Below are 17,124 nucleotides of genomic sequence, written 5' to 3'. Positions count from 1 at the left end.
TTTTCACAGGGAAAGCTCTAGAACTAAAACAAAATCACCCTCAGAAACAGAGCAGACCGTTCCTGGAAAGAGCGGAGGAATTGTAAGTGTCGATAGGTCCAGTGTTTTCTGCAAGGATGGGTTTCCTCATCTCAATATTTTCAAGGCATGACAGAAATAGCTTTGCATTTTGAACACAGATGAAAATTGTCATGATGTCTAAAAGGACAGTGGGATTTATCTCCATGTGGTAGGGATGGCCAAGTGAATCTATTACTCATCATCAGCAACAGTGCGCGTAATGATAAGCCTTCCGCAAGACTGAAGGCATTATTCCTTGATGTCTGGTTTGGCAACATGGGAAAGGGTTCTCTACGCTCCTGGTTACTCCAAGAATTCTAAGTGTGTGCCTATACTCATTCATAAAAATGCACTTCTTTCAGTGTTACCAACTGCAATGGATTCAGTTGGGCATTTTCTTTCTTTAGTGGCAAAGACATCAAATATGACATTTGCTGCAGTGCACCTATGGGGACTAAATTTGGGAAGAGCCTGCTGGATCAAGGCAGTGGCTCATTTAGTCCAGCATCCTACTCTCACCGATGCCCATGAGAAGCCCATAAACAGGCCACAAACACAACAGCACTCTGCCCACCTGTGATTCCCAGGAACTGGTTTCAGTGGCCAGTGCCTCTGATGGCTATTGTAGAAGATTGCTGCTGCGGTTATGAATTTGCCCAATCCTCTTTTAAAGCCATCCTAACTGGTTGCCATCACTGTTTCCTGGAAGAGTGAGTTCCATAGCGTGCTGCCTTTTCTTTGTTAATGCTTTCGTTTACCACACGTGTTTGTGTCTATTTATGAACTGTCTGCTTTGAGCGCTTTGGCATCTCCTAAATTGTTGGAGGGAATTTTTTAGTCTTCCCAGAAAACTAAATCCATGACTGCTGTTTATAAATACTTTTTTGGCCCTTTGTAAAGCGGGTGTGCAGGAACTGGAGAGTTGCGGGATAAGGAATTAAAATATGCTGTACATGCTAAACAATGGAAAATTGTTTAGAAACTATAAGGAACGTTGCTTTAGATTTGTGACTGAGACTGCTTCAGCTAAAAATTATGTTTTAGGTATACCTGTACAGGAAGGCACTGTCAAATGCATATAGATACTGAAAATGCCTCATTAGAGCAGGGGATGTTGGCATGTCCAGTGATACATTCTTTTTGCTTTCAATATCTATTTTGTATTGGTGAAATTTTTGATATTTGCAGATGTTCAAGCACTTTTAAACTATATTCCTGTAGTATGGAGGTTAATAACACACCAACAAAAATGGATTCTGAATGGCAAAAATGACATAAGGAGAGCCTACTGGATCAAACCACTTCTGGTCCAGCATCCTGTTCTGTGGTGACAAACCAGATGCCTGTGTGAAACCCACAAGCAGGATTCAAGCACAAGAACACTCCTTGGCCATGTGGTTTCCAGCAACTGATATTCAGAAGCATACTAAATCTGACAGGTAGAATGTAGCCATTGGGGCTAATAGCTGTTAATAGCTTTCTCCTCCCTGACTTTGTCTAAACCTCATTTAGAATCATCCAAGTCAGTGGCCCTCACTGTTTCTATCATGTACTTAGGCAAGGCTTTCTCTTTATCTCAGACTACACCCACACCCACACACCCACAGTGAGGAAAGCAAAACTGACCTTCCTTGCACGGTTGTTATAAGCACTGCAACAAATTTCTATGGACCCTTGAGAGCACCATACAAGTGTTGAGTATTATTCATTATCCGTGCCCAGAGAAGTGTGACATGTTCAGAGGCTTCTAGATCCCTTTGTGCTCCTGAAGAAACACACACACACTTCATTCTTCCTGGTACTATCCAAGGGGCACACCATTTTTAAAAAATAGTTAGCAGGTTCATAATTATATCCCACATACTCGCCAATGCTTCTGACGTGTGAGTGCTGCATTTGCCTCCAGAATTTCCTCTGGGGCATCAAATACATGTCAAGCTGCATCCTGAGCAATGGAAAGGTCTCCCTGTGCAATCTGGCTCTGCATACCTCACTGGAGTCTAAGGAGGCTTAATTGTTTCCCTGGGAGCATGAGGACGTCATGCATGTGATGATGAACTGTCTCTTTCCTTTCCTTTCCTTTCTTTTTCCTTTTCCTGTCTTTAGCCTAACTATATCTCACCTGTGGACTTGAACAGAGCTTTTAATATTCATGGGCTGTTTGCTGAGCATCCAAATGCATCCAAGGGATGCATTCTGACTTTATACACTTGTGTTTTGCTTAAGCCCCACAGGGATAAGCAAATATGAGTTCTCTCTCTGCCTCTCTCCAACTCTTTTATCAGAAGTGGCCAATTGTATTTTATTAATATTTGGCCTTGTTTCCAGGTTATGAAGCACCACAAGCAAGAAGCCTACATTAGGTCCCTAACCTCATTCCCCCGTCCCCGTCCAACCCCAACATGCACACACCACAGCATTGCCACCTCCTCACTTTGAGAACAAGAGCATAGAAAGTTACTTTTATACTGAGTCAAATCATTGATGCTTCTAGCTCAATATTGCCTCCCCCAGGCTCCCCCAACTTGGTGCCCTCAGGCCAGGAAAGGCTGGTCTACACTGGTTTGCAGTGGCTTTCCAAGGTCTCAGAGATGAGACATTTGAAACCCAACCTGGCAATGTCAGTGACTGAACATACATGCATAGCACCCTTTACTATTTTTGCTGCCTGTTCAGTTCCCCAGCAAAGTGGTGGGCAAACAAGCAGAAGAGCAAGTGGTGGTGAAGAAGAGCAACAGCTGTCACCTGCTCTGGGAAAGGGGAGGGGGCAGGTGAAGTTGAGTGCCAAGAGTCCATCACTGGCACATAGAAGGTGCCTCCCAGGTGTTGCTGCTTGCGGCATCTCTGCTGGAAGAGAGCATTCAACCGTGTGGAACCAGTGACACTAAGTGCCCAACTTCTAAGTTGAGCGCAGTCAGGCCTCTGTAACATGGGAGACAGCTAATGGCACTCCTCTTGGGATTTGCAGAGAAGTTTTACAATGCTGTTTTCCAGTACTTTTCCCCTTCCACTTCCCCTCTTGCAAAAGTCCAGTTTTTAGGGAGAAGCGGGGTTTGTTGTGCAAGAGCTCTAAATGTTAATTGTGCAACCTGAATTTGTCAGTACACAACTGAATCCTACCAGAAAATAGCATCAGTCTCCAATGCTTTAGCAATGTGCTCCATAGCCTTTTAACAAGGCATCAGAGGTTAAGGATCAGAGTTTTCCTTCTCCTAGATGAGTTACCTTCCCAGGTTAGCAAGCCCCATCTGGCCCTCACTTCCCTCTACAGCATGAGCAGAAACCACATTCTTGACAGTTGGACCCACTATTGGGGGGAAAAGATGAAGAACAAGAAAAGATAGTCAGAGACGTTCACCCTAAAATGCTGATGAATTTTTATGATGACTTCTTTTTAATTGCCAACTGCTGTGGAAATGTGGAAAACAAAACTTAAATCTGGAACAATGAAGAACTGAGAGAAATGTTACAAATAAGAGGCTCTTTTGATCCATTTTTAGCTGGTTCTTTAGGAGAAAGGAAAATTAGACTCAGAGAGACTCAGCAAAACATTTTTATTGTATACATTAAAATCGCAGTCCCTAGCACACACACACACACATTCTTAGTCATACTCACCAACTCTACACCAGTAGCTGATCAGGCCATGACAAGAGGACGGGTGGCAGGCATTGCAGCGCTGGGAACATGGCACACCTTTCCACTGGAAAGTCTCTTCTTTATAGACTTTCAATCAGACATTCCAGCTCCGGTGATTCACCACCATCTGTTCCTTGTCATAGTTGTTCATCACGTTCCAGAGTTCATCACATCATCATTAGTCAATCTTGCTCAACACCCGTCCTTTGTTATCAGCCTGTTCATACGTCAAGTCTCAAGAACTCAGCACTTCTTCCCCACTTCACTTGCCCACAAGTCTTAATGAGACTCCATTTTAGAGTGGTGTTCTTCAGCCTAAAAACAGGCCTACACACATTCCTTCATTTATACCATAAATGACTAATGAATGTGATTGTTATACTCATTACAGGAACCAGTATTGACCAAGATGTGCTCATCCTTACACATGCCTCATTCCCAGAATTAAGGTTGAAAATTCTCCAGGTTAAGCTGAAATTGTGGAAGAGTAGAACACAGGACGTGTTGCTGAACAAGAAGCAAATGAAATAGAGGGACTCTTCTCCCCCTAATGGAAACTCACTGATAGCTCTTCTTCTGCCATTTGTGATTGTAGCAATAAATTTCCTCTCACAGATATTAAGGGTGCTTTCCTCCCCGCCTGTGTAAGATGGGCCCAACCTGCTTGCATAGTTTATATGCCAAGTGACAGGCAAAATGGCATCCCAAGAGGCCCCTTTAATGACACGGTGGAAGCCAACGTAGCCAGAGGAAGCAGCAGAGACAGCAGCCTAGAGCATCCTCTCATCCTCAAGTCAGACCTGACAAGCAAAATTAACGTTCTCTCTTGCAGCTGAATTAATTAAGCAAAATAAGATATAGAAGGCAAGCCAGCCCCTCCTTCATGCTTGCATTTTCCTTCACAACCTTTCCTTCCTTCTCTCCTAACCCTGAAAATCAGATCTATATAATTAAAGAGATTCGCCTGGGAAAGTGGCCAAATGCTTAAAAGAAATGCTAAAAATACAATCGACAAGCGGCGTTACTCTACACTAGCTATTATTCATGATGCTCATCAGGGTTGCAGTAATCAAGGTGCTCGGGAGGTAATGGCACTTACAAAAATTTGGTCTGGCTACTGAGTAGCTGATGACCACAATGTTCAGGAAAACAAAAGACCTGGCAGTTTGCAATAAGACTCATAAGAAGAGCCTGCTGGATCAGGCCAGTGGTCCATCTAGTCCAGCATCCTGCTCTCACAGTGGCCAAACAAATGTCTATGGGAAGCCACAAGCAGGACCTGAACACAAGAGAACTCTCCCTTCCTGTGGTTTCCACCAAGCACTGCTTCCTCCATTCAGAAGCACTGCTGGCCTCCACACTTTTTTTGTCCCAGCACTTTCCCCTTGAAAACCCACTCTTTAATGCTGAATCGGAACAAACAGAAATTCCTGTTTTCAACAGATTGCCCTTTGCTCTGATTCAGTGGTAAAAAGTGGGTTTTTGAAGAAAACCACAGGGAAGTGCTCAAACATGGCCCTTTAAAGGGTGGGCATGCGCCTAAAAACACGGCACAAAAGGAAGTCTGGATGAGCCCTCCAGAGTAAGGGCATGATCTCTTCAGTGCAGGATAATTGCCTTAACTCTCATGCATTTTCAACATGTAGTTATCAGTGTCTGCTTCTCAATCTCTTTCTCCCATGGAAAGGAGAAAGATCCTGGAAGATGCTAGAAAAGAGGATAGATTAGCCACTCCCCATATGTGATTGCTTGCTCACCAGCCCCAGCTAGCATGGCCAATGGGCAGGGGTGATGGGAGTTGCACTACAAATACCTGGAGGCCACTACTCCCTTGAAACATAGACTGGGGAAAGAAGGATGGAAATAGGCCTTTTGCCTTCCACCTTTTGGATTTAAATTGTTTCTCTGGAGACACTGAGGGCAAAGCCCATGAAAGATCCGGTCAAGTTCTGAGCCTCGATGGTCCTATGGGCAACCACTATCAGGAATTTGCTATAATGAATGGACAGTCTTATCTGACAGAGAAGGGACAGTGATATAGAGAAGATGTATTCAGCTAATCTATTTCTCATATGAAATTCCCTGCTGGTGCTTTCAAAGCACCGCTTTTTTTGACCTGTGACCTTCACAGTGCTCTGATTTATCTGGATATTGCAATCAAAGCAGAACACTTTTGAACTGAATTCGGACAAATCAAAGAGCCACTCCAGGCTTCTCCTATCAGGCAATTTAATAGAAGAGATTTTTTTAAAATCCCGCTCTATTCTACGCACATTCCTTCTACCAGAGGTCCTCATTAGCTGTCGTTGTTTCATTTCACGGGACTGTTGGCTGCATATGGACAAATCTGTCTATTTTGACTTCTCTCAGGTTTTCATTTTTAAAGTCTTAGGTTCCATTCAGTTCAATGCATTCACATAATAGTTTGCCTTTTAAAAAAAGATACTCAAATATTTGTATGCATTTTAATTACATTTCTCTCAAGAAAAACTTTTCACACACTTTCATACAACTACTAATACAGCATACACATTTTTGCAAGCCATAATAGAATCCGTTTTTGCATGTTACTTTCACTAATCAATCCATTTCCCCTTACTACATTTGTGTCCACATTTTTTCCAATAGTAGACTGCATAGCAAAATTCAGGGAAGTGCTAATTTCAAACAATAGCTGTGTTTTGCTCTTCATATTGGTTCAGGAAGTGCAAATTTGTTGGGTTCATATTAAAATTTGAATTGATACATATTTTCCTCCATCTCTAGTGGGGTTTGGGGAGGCTTGTTTTGCTTTCCATGCTTTTCATAACCTTAATATTCAACTACAGAGTGCATATAGACAAGAAGTTGGGGAACTAAAGCCCAAGAGAACTGGAAAGGCTACAAAATACAACATGTGGACAATACATTTACAAAACATTCGAAAACCTTACAAAATGGGAAGCACTGATCTTTCTGTTATTTTTACAAACTAAAATTCAGATATCAAACATCCCTCCTTTCTTATTTTGAGGGTGCCACATTTTGGAATGTTGGACAATTCCGTGAAAACAGAAATGGGAGCAGAAATTGTCAGGAATGGGAATCAATTCAGTGAATAAAATTAATATTTGCTGTTGTTTTTGCTTTCAGTCCACAAACAATACAGGATTGATTATGTCTTTTCTCCTTTTGCATTGCATTTCCTCTGCATTAAAATGAATGGGGTGGAGTATACATAATTTGTATAATGAATTCCATATGCTCCATAATTTCATTGCAGCAGACCGTGAGATGAATAATGTAGATTTTAGCAGAAGTCAAACTGGAAGAATGGAAACAGTGCTGCATGCAATCAATACAGGACAGAATGGGAAATGATTGCTTCTACATCCCTACCACCCCTTCCCAGTCAACAACCTACAACCCCCTCCAAAGCAAAATATGCATTTATTTATCAACCGAATCATTACCGTTGCCATTGTCGTGTGCAAGAATGGGGATGCATGTGCTAATAATACTTTCAGGTAGCACCTGGCTTAATTTTTGGGAACTAAGAACATCTATACATACAAATATTCCCCCATGGAATTCTTTGCATAGGCTTTAGTCTCCTTTGGAGCTAACCTGTGACTGAGGTGGTCCTGTGACTCCCATCTCATGGCAAAGGCTCAAGGTACAATGGTGGTGCACATTAAGATCCATCCAAAAGCCCGGAGTGTCTCAGGTACTCAGAAAAAGACCCCTGCCTAATCTGGTCTTCACTGCTAGAGAACTTAAACTTGACTTCCTGTTTCAGCCCCTATCTTTAATATGTATAGCTGAGTAATATGTATATCTGAGTATATAGGCAAAGTATATAGGCAAAGTAAAAGGCACAGCAGGTGAATTGCATGGCTAAGCACAAGATGAGATCTTGTTCCAATAAGCGGTATGCTCCTGTCTCTTTTATTTGAAGAAGTGGGTGGGCACAAGCTTTAGCATGACAGTTGTCTTGGGATTGGGCAAGCAAATGGACATCCCTGTAAGTGGGTTGGGCCTGTGAGATTTGTTCATACCAGCACTGTCCTTGGAGATGGAGGTGGAGTCAGTGCTGACTCAGAATCTAATTTACTCTCAGGTGCCTTCCCAGAAGGTGGAGACTCCTTAGGAGGTACCTGACAAGAGGTGTCCAATAACACAAGGGAGGGATGCCTCTCTGCTCACCTACTTAGACCCTCCAGGGGATGTCCAGTTGCAACTACCTGATCTCCTCCCACTCTGTCTCAGGATCTGACTATTCCTTCCATGATATCTCCACAGGGCTCATGACACTGCCTCAGGCTTTGGAGAGCCACTGCCAGTACAAATTTGCAAATAATCTTTATCTACCCGCAGGCAGAAAAGATACTTCGACTCAATATCTTTTCCCCTGAAAGGGGAAAAAACAAAACATCTTGAGAGGCCTTTTTGAGAAGGAGAAATCACCTGCAGAGAAAGGCTTAAGTATTCCCCCTCCTTACAGCCACTGCAGATTTCTAGCCCCCTGCCTCTTGACAATGGCATTTGAACAAGTAAGAAACCATTAAGACAAATCATGTGAGATGAACTGTAGGTCTCCAGCATCCTTTCTAGGTTGGCCTTCAAGGACAAATCATGAGACAGGTGTTGAAAGCATCAGGGACAATCAGAGTAGCTGGTTTGACATTTTGCACACTTGGAAATCCAATCCAAGTTGGCTCTTATGAACTTTATTCTTTTGAGGGGATAAACCTACAGTTTCAAAAGCAAGAGTATGGGGGAAATTCCACTACAAATAGAGAAGACAGCATTAAGAGTCGGGGATTTGCTAAAGGATGTCTTGTGAATTCTGCCGTCATTTATTCACTATGAAGGAAAACAGAGGAGAAATTAGCATTTTGTGTGCGCATGGTGTGTGTTTTTTTTAAAAAATGTAACAGACTGACTAACACTGTCCATTGTTTATGACTGAAAGAACTAAGATAAAAATATCTAAGTGACAGCTAGGAAGAAGTGTGATGATGGTCATGGGACAGAGTGGGGATGTGGTCTGCAGGAGCTTGGAGAAAGGGCTCTAGAATCAAACCTTGGGATGATGATAAGATCACCACGGAAACAAGCCCATAGTGCAGAATATGTACAGTAGGTTCAATGGTTGTTGTTCTTTTAAAATCAGGAAACTGAGCAACCTTTACAGAAGGAAGTCAGCATGTATTTGCCCATGTTTGAATGCTAAATAAACACATGAACTATGGAAGGGATGGGATAACTTTTCCCCCTATTGATAACCACAGTCCCTTGGGGGCCATCTGTTGGTGCCAAGACTTGAAAGCAAGTGGGGCAGGAGCCAGCCATGTGTGGGCTCCTTCTCCTCTCTCTCTCTGCTAGCCCTTCTCCCACTCTTTCTCTGTCACCTCCTTTCCCACCTGCATGAAATTAGTCCAGGGATTGCTTACAATGACTGGGAGCACTGCAAATCACTAACGGCTGATATATGACATACAATGCATTTAAGAGGATAGGGTACATCTCACTGTAACAACAATGTTTAATGTGGCAACATGCCCTGGGGCCTTAGGGAAGGGCAGGTAATCGACAATTAACAGCCATAATTCAGCATTGTTCAGAAGTTTATTTCTGTCTTAGGAGGGAGTTGTATTCTCCCATTCTCCCATGCTGTGGAAGCTGTCATGAGAACCATCTACACCACACAATTTACCACTCCTAGTGGAAGGATAATGCAAATGAAAGGGTTGGGCACACATGCAACACTGCAACATTATATGTATGTATGTACACAGTGTCTGTACAAATGCTTCAAGATGTTTTGCATGTAGTGTTTACCCACACACATTAGAAGAACACTGCAAAAAACTAATCATTGTATAACCATCTGTACTGTCACCTCAATATTGCTTTTTTGCAGTGTTTTATCAGTATTAACATGTGCATCAGTAATAGAGGGAAGTAAAAACTGAAGAAATGAAAGAACATAAAACTGCAGCAAACTGGTAATTTACAAAAAACAACAACCCTAAATGTATTTGTTTCACTTCAAAACACGTTCTTGCAAAACTGTATAAACTTTTGTTGAAATTTGAATCAGAAGAAAAAGGGTTAATGGGTACATGATTAAATGGGCAAAAAAGGAACAGTTGGAACATATGTGGACTAAGGGGTTAAAATTTACATTATGTTATGATCATAAAGAGAAGTTTTATAAAATGTTGTTATCATTGGTACTTAGCTCCTGAGAAATTATTTAGAATGTATAAAGATGTTTCAAATGTTTGCTGGAAATGCCAAGAACATGAAGGAACATTTTACCATGCTTGGTGGATGTATAAAAAGGCTACAAAACATTGGATACAAACACATACATTGATACAGCAGGTTTTAAAGGTTAATATTCAGTTGAAGCCAGAACTTTTTCTTTTAGGGTTAATGGATACACAACTGGAAAAGGACTATGAGAGATTATTTCAATATATGTTCACAGCAACAAGACTGTTATATGCCCAAAGATGGAAAGATACCGCCTTACAAACTATGGAGGAATGGCTGATAAAATTATAGGATGGCAAAATTAACACTTTTAAGTAGAGAAAAACCATTATTGTCATTTATTAAGGATTGGAAGCTTCTTATGGACTTTTTGCAGGACAGAGAAAATGAATTTGTAATAACTGGATCTGAAGACTGAAAAAATATTGGCTTATAGAAAATAGAATTGTTGGATGTTAATGAGTGAATACTATGTTTAGCTTCAGGACAGAGAACCAGAAGTCTTTTATCTTTTTTTATTTTTTTCTCTCTCTCCTTTCTTTTCCTTTCTCCCTTTCCCTTCCTCTTTGCTTCCATTCCTTTTTAGATTAAATTTTAAAACCATTTATTTTCGGTATGAACTTTGGTATATCTTTCAACGAGTTATCAATAAAAATAGATTTTTTAAAAAAGGAAATAAGGCTAGGTAATCTGGAACTCGGCAGTCAGGGGGAGATAGTGGGTTGAGGAGAATTTCAGAAATTTCCATATGTTGTGGATTCCAACTCCCATCAGCTCCATCACCCTGGCCAATAGTCAAGGATGGTGGGAGTTGTATTCCAACAACATCTGGAGGGCACAAGGTTGGGAAGGTTGTGGCTTTCATTATGTCATATACAAGCATAACCTCCAGGGCCATTCTTAATATTCAGCCAGAGAGGTTGTTGTACAGTAGCTTAAAGGTAAAGGGACCCCTGACCATTAGGTCCAGTCGTGACCAACTCTGGGGTTACGGCACTCATCTTGCTTTATTGGCCGAGGGAGCCGGCGTACAGCTTCCAGGTCATGTGGCCAGCATGACTAAGCTGCTTCTGGCAAACCAGAGCAGCGCACGGAAACGCTGTTTACCTTCCCGCCGGAGCGGTACCTATTTATCTACTTGCACTTTGATGTGCTTTTGAATTGCTAGGTGGGCAGGAGCAGGGACCGAGCAACGGGAGCTCACCCCGTCGCAGGGATTTGAACCGCCAACCTTCTGATCGGCAAGTCCTAGGCTCTGTGGTTTAACCCACAGCGCCATCCACGTCCCATACAGTAGCTTAGGGTGTGGGCAATTCGCTGTCACCAAAAGCTGATAACAACTTTGCTGCTATTGTTTTCTTGACTTTTTCTCCACACCCAGGACCACGCAGATATTGAATGGAAGTTTGCACGCACCAAGCTCTGGATGAGTTACTTTGATGAAGGTGGCACTCTGCCACCTCCTTTTAACATCATCCCCAGCCCCAAGTCCTTCTGGTATCTTTGCAAGTGGATCCACAACCAACTCTGCCCGTTTCAGGACCCAGAGAATGATCAGAAAAAGCATGAAAACCTGAAGACATTCACGGTAAGGAGACAGTCCCTGCAGTCACTCTCAGGAAACTCTGCTTTGTGAGTTGGTTCTCTGCTTTTGAATGGCAGTATAATGTTGTAAGTAGGGAAGGGGAAGAAATTTTATTCAGTTTGCATTTAAAGGTGTATCTCCCTAAGAAGCAGTTTACGAAACAATATGAGAACTGAAACACAGCTGGTATCTGAAATCTGCAATTCTTCAAATTTTGAAAGACAGTTCTCCAGCTCAGTGATGTGTACAGTAATGCAGTCATTAGGGTAATGTGTGCATAAAAATGCATATATTAGTGTACATAACATACAAAATGCAGTGAGGTTTAGTGGTTAGGGTGTTAAACTAGGACCTGGGAGACCAGGGTTCAAATCCCCACTCAGGGCTTTTCCAAACCTAACTTTTGCAGAGGTCCACACTTTAAAGCTTTGTGTCCGAGCGCTCTTTTTTTTTTGCCCCAGATCTTGCCCCACAAAACCCCGCTCTTTAAAGCTGAAGTGCAACAATCACTTGCTCTGATTCAGTGGTAAAGAGTGGGTTTTTGCATGTGACCTGTGCCTGGAAAGAGAAGGGCAAAAGGTAAGCAGATAAGCCCTCATTTTGTTAGATTGCACCCAGTTCTCCAATCTGTTAAGGTCATTTTGAATTCTGATTCTTTCTTCTGCAGCATTAGCTGCCCCTTCCAGTTTGGTGTAATCTACAAACTGGATGAACATCCCCTCAGTTCCTTCTTCCAAGTGGTTTATAAAGATGTTGACCAACAATGGGCCCAGGACACGGACCCTGTTGTGGCACTCCACCTGTCACCTTTTCCCAGAATTAGGAGGAACCATTAGTGAGCAGTCTAGAGTTCAGCCAGCCAACTAGCTACATATGATGTGACCACTGGCTTCATTGGCTTCAAAAGGGGGGTCAGATTCAGAGGCTGTATACACACACACACCCAGCCCTGTTGTGGGAGGACCTGACTTTTGAAGAAGAGCTGTAGCATAGTGGGTAGGAGGACATCTGCCTCACATGCAGAAGATCCCAGGTTTAATCCCCTGTCTGAAACCCTGGAGTGCTATTGTAGACCAGACTGAGGTAAGTGGACCAATAGTTGTGCCTCACCTTTACCTTTACCTGTACCCTGGACTTCCATCAGCAACTAGCTAACTAGTTCTCATCAAGTGGGGCTCTTTTTAACAATTTGCTTACAACAAAAAAGTTGAAAATATGATGGTCACCTGTTTAATATATATGTGCCTCTTTCATTTCAGGAACGTCATGCTGACAACTTGATTCAGAATCAGCACTATCAGGTAAAATACATTCTTTGATGAAGCAGTTTATTTGCATTTCCTTGCTCTGCAATGAGCTTAGAGCCAAATAGTTTCTTTATGCTTTGCAATAACTTTGGGTGTGGCCTGCAGATTTTTAAGAATTTTCCCCTCCCCCTATTTAAACCCCATATCATCAACTGCTTTGGAAGCATTTCTCTGTTCCAGTAGGGGTTTGTCACATAGTGGGGTCCTGCAAAATATATATATATATATCCAAAGCTCCCATGGGTAGGCAGAATGAGTTCCCTCATTGTTTGGATCCAGGTTACGACTTTCTGTTATACTTTCTTTTAGCATCTGGTTACAACTACAAGGAGTATTCTTAGTTCGTGAGAGTTAATGCAAAAGTGTGATGAGATTCCGTTTGCATTAAAATCTTAGTGTTTCTAAAATTAGACTGTAGAACTGAGTATGTGCAGTTTGCAGCAGGTTTCAGGTCACTTGGTTCATTGCATCTCTTTACCCATGTGCATTGGCAAAACACTGCAAAAAGCCGTCAGGCTGTGATCATGCAAACTGCAGAGGCATGTACTGATAAATAAAGAAGTATTTTTTTTTATTATAGCAGTCTAATGGTGCCAACTCAGTGGCCAGGAAGGAGCAGGGTCCAGGTGCTCTTGCAAGACAAAGGAATAGCAATGATTTATCTGGTTTGAGAGCAAGGCCGAAGACTCAGGAGGACAAGATTAGTAGCAAGAGTTCCAAGACTGCTTGGGAGCTGCAAAGCTGTCCAAACAAGTTTCCCCACCTTCCATGTGCACCTTCTGCACAAACCCTGTTGAATGTACCAGAGTCGTGCTATTAGAGCAGGGATGGGGAACCTCAGGCCCATGGGCTGGATGTGGCCCTTCAGACCTCTCTACCTGGTTCTTGGGACTCTCCCTAAGTCCCTCTGTCCTCATGCCTCTGACCCCGATCACCACTGGTATGTGGTCCTTGAAGGGTTCCCCATATAGCCTCAGCATACAGAACAAGGCCTTGAGGACTTGAGCGTTTTCCATCATAGTTTTTTTGCAAACCTAAATTGCATTTGTACCCTGTTTGGCATCGCTAATTCTTCCAATTAAAAGATTTACTAAGATTAAAGGATTTACCATGCCATCAGCTCAAACACATTATGCTAGATTTTTTGAAAATAACCACTGAGATATCAGAAGCTCAGATACACTTTTAGATGTGGCTCTTTCTCTGTAGCTGCAACAGGTTGGAATCTAGCTTTTGCTTGTGGAACAACCTAGGAGGAACAAAATGTCCATCCTGGCCTGGCCTGTTTTTACTGTTACTCATGGGACTGTATCTGGGGGAAAGGCTATAGCTCAGTGGCTAGAGCATCTGCTTTGCAGCCCAAAGGCCCCAGATTCAACCTGCAGCATTCCAGACTGGGAAAGGCTCCCCATGTGAAACCCTGGAGAGCCACTGCCAGAGCTTAGTGACCAATGGCCTGACTCAATATAAGGCAACTTCCTACATTATTTGCATTCAAAAAGCAATGCTTGAATAGGGAGAAGTGGATAGTGACAGGTTGTGTGGGAAATAGTTTGCCCCTTGCTTCTGGGTCCTAAATAGGGTTGCCAGGTCAGGTGCATCCCAGACCCTAAGATTTCATGACCCAAAACTGAGACCTAGGAATGGCCACTGGTGATGGGCCCTGGAAACAGAGGTTAATTGGTGGTGAAGTGTAGGAGGGAAGACACACACAACCCAGAGTATCTATGCTGTAATTGACAGGGCTGAGGCTTGCAAGCGGCATGCACTGTCTTGCTTTTTATCAAAGGTACTCTCACCCAGGTGGAGGGGGCCAGGCAAATTGGAGACTTCAGGGACAACCTGAAGTTCCTAGCCACAGTATTTAACTCCTTACACTTGAAATCCTGAATGCTGAAAAATATGTGGGGAGATGTGGCAGCTGGATCTTGAGCTCTCCCACTCCCTACAGACCACTCATTAAAAATACTCTTACTGAATTTTAACATACACAATACATGCAAACAAAACTTGGCAACAAATTAGGATTTACTGAAATAAGACGTGCTCTCTTTCTACAATAAAGAGTTTTGACTAACATTTTGTGCATTATTTATAATCCTACAATATGAAAACATGCTGTGCACCAATTAGTTTTACAAATACGAAACCTGCAAATAACCTCTCCGTAAAGCATCTGGGATAGTGGTTATTGTAACAGAACTCCAACTCACATATGGCAAAAAGCACCCCAAAAGCTTTCTAATTTGTCCTCTTTTTGCAGCTATCTGCAGGCCATTTTGGCAGGTAGTCAGATGCTCATCTGGCAGTCATCTGGCTTCACGAACATCAGCAGGCGATGGCTCATAGACAATTACAACAAGCCCCATTTGGAGCATGGACTGGGACCACTGTACTACTACCAACCCCTGCAGGGCTTGCTGTCAGCAACTTAAAGCAAGCCCCACTTTGGGCTGGAATCAGGCATACTACAGAGTTCCCAGTTAAGAACGCCTTTATGTAGCTGACCACCGAACAGTTCTGACAGGAAGCCTTGCCTGCCAAGGAAGGGCACTTTAAGGCTCCCAGTTGTTCCTTTCTAGTCATGTCTTTACTTGACTGCTGGGATGCGGGTGGCGCTGAGGTGTAAACCACTGAGCCTTGGGCTTGCCGATTGGAAGGGCGGCGGTTCAAATCCCCGTGACAAGGTGAGCTCCCGTTGCTCAGTCCCAGCTCCTGCCAATCTAGCAGTTCAAAAGCACATCAAAGTGCAAGTAGATAAATAGGTACCGCTCCAGCGGAAAGGTAAACGGCATTTCCGTGCGCTGCTCTGGTTTCACCAGAAGTGGCTTAGTCATGCCGGCCACATGACCCGGATGAACTGTCTGCGGACAAACGTCTGCTTCCTCAGCCAGTAAGGCGAGATGAGCGCCACAACCCCAGAGTCGTTTGTGACTGGACTTAACTGTCAGGGGTCCTTTACCTTTTTTAGGCATGTCTTTACTTGATCCGCGAACTCATATCACATCATATGTGAGGCAGATTGGTGTTGTTTGTGGAAAATGGGCTTATGGACCAAGTTAGGATTTCTGCAAGGCCTAATTTGGAGCACAGGCTATAGGTTCAACACCTACTGCCGTAAGATGTGATAAGAGATAAGGATGGGCAAGAAAATCTTTACAGCTAGTCAATCTGGGAAGGTAACTCATCTAGAAGAAGGAACACTCTGATCTTAAACCTCTACTGTCTTGTGGGATATCTTCAGGAGAGGAAACGACTAAGGAGTAAGCGCTACACAAACCTAGAGTGCAGTCCCTAAGATGGTTGAATGGCCCCTTGTTTGGCTCCTTCCAGCAACTCCTGCAGCCAAGCTGGTGCCAAACATATCACTCCACTTTCCTTTGGAAATATGCTAAGACTACATTCTGCTGCTTAGTTTCTCGCAGACCTTTCACATTAAGACTAACAGCCTTCATATTTGCACCTAATTCAGCCCATTAATCAGTTCTCGTAACTAATTAATCCATATTTAGAAATATATAGGATCTAATAATATTTCAAATAGGATCTAATATATCTTAAGGATAAAAATTTAACATATATGTTTAAACTAGAATTCAATAGATATTAACTATATGTAGAATCTGTTTCCCAAACAAACACTATGCCTTAAAACAATAATTATAAATAATAATATATAAATAACAAAGATATCCCCAATACATGTTGGTTATTGAAAGGGAAGAAATAGATGTAAAATCAGAATCAATATTGGTAAAATGGAAGGTATAAGATTAATGAAATGGAGAAAATGCAGAAAGTAAGGGGGAAAGGGGGAAATAATTACAAAACACACGCACTCACGCACACTCACTTGCTTATATGAAGCAACAAAAAGAGGAAAGAAGCAAGACTAAACTAAGTGGTGCTCTTAGTAGAAAAAAATTACCTAAAATTAAAAGGGGGGGATGAAAAAAAGATGATGGGAAGGACAAAAAAGGACTTCCTGCTTGAATCCAACTTGTAGCAGCTCTCTCCTTTTAATAATGAAAATTATGATTCATTCATATCAAAAAGAAGACGAAGAAGAAAAAATGCTGTTGACATCATTCTAATATGGTAACCAAGAAGAAAAAAAGGATTTCAGTTTGTTATTAGCCTTAGTGACTTATTTTTATTATTTAGCTAAAGAAGGGAAAAAGAAAAATCAATGAATGCTATAAAGTCACAGCTGTTAAGAGAGAAAAAAAGAGAGAATTGAAAATTGGACATCATAAAACCTGGATAAAT

General features: G+C 42.3%; 1 protein-coding gene and 1 long non-coding RNA gene across 8 annotated transcripts in view; one reads left to right on the top strand and one right to left on the bottom strand.

Annotated features, from left to right (window-relative positions):
- TRPC5 (transient receptor potential cation channel subfamily C member 5) overlaps nucleotides 1-17,124 on the top strand; it is a 174,930-nt gene that overhangs the window by 148,570 nt on the left and 9,236 nt on the right. For all 7 annotated transcript variants that reach the window (XM_083485028.1, XM_083485023.1, XM_083485026.1 and 4 more), the window contains 2 exons: nucleotides 11,345-11,551; nucleotides 12,808-12,849. In XM_083485028.1, the coding sequence (XP_083341154.1) occupies nucleotides 11,345-11,551; nucleotides 12,808-12,849 (249 nt within the window). The remainder of the gene's footprint in view (nucleotides 1-11,344; nucleotides 11,552-12,807; nucleotides 12,850-17,124) is intronic.
- LOC310698415 lies at nucleotides 6,151-11,337 on the bottom strand. The gene is made up of 2 exons (XR_014521515.1): nucleotides 7,923-11,337; nucleotides 6,151-7,003 (listed from the first exon to the last, which is right to left on the bottom strand). It is a non-coding gene; the product is annotated as an uncharacterized lncRNA (long non-coding RNA).

This window comes from Podarcis liolepis, assembly GCF_965112155.1.
Source record: "Podarcis liolepis genome assembly, chromosome: Z".
NCBI lineage: Eukaryota > Metazoa > Chordata > Lepidosauria > Squamata > Lacertidae > Podarcis > Podarcis liolepis.
The sequence above is the reverse complement of the archived record's forward strand: the minus strand, read 5'-3'. Positions and strand labels throughout refer to the sequence as shown.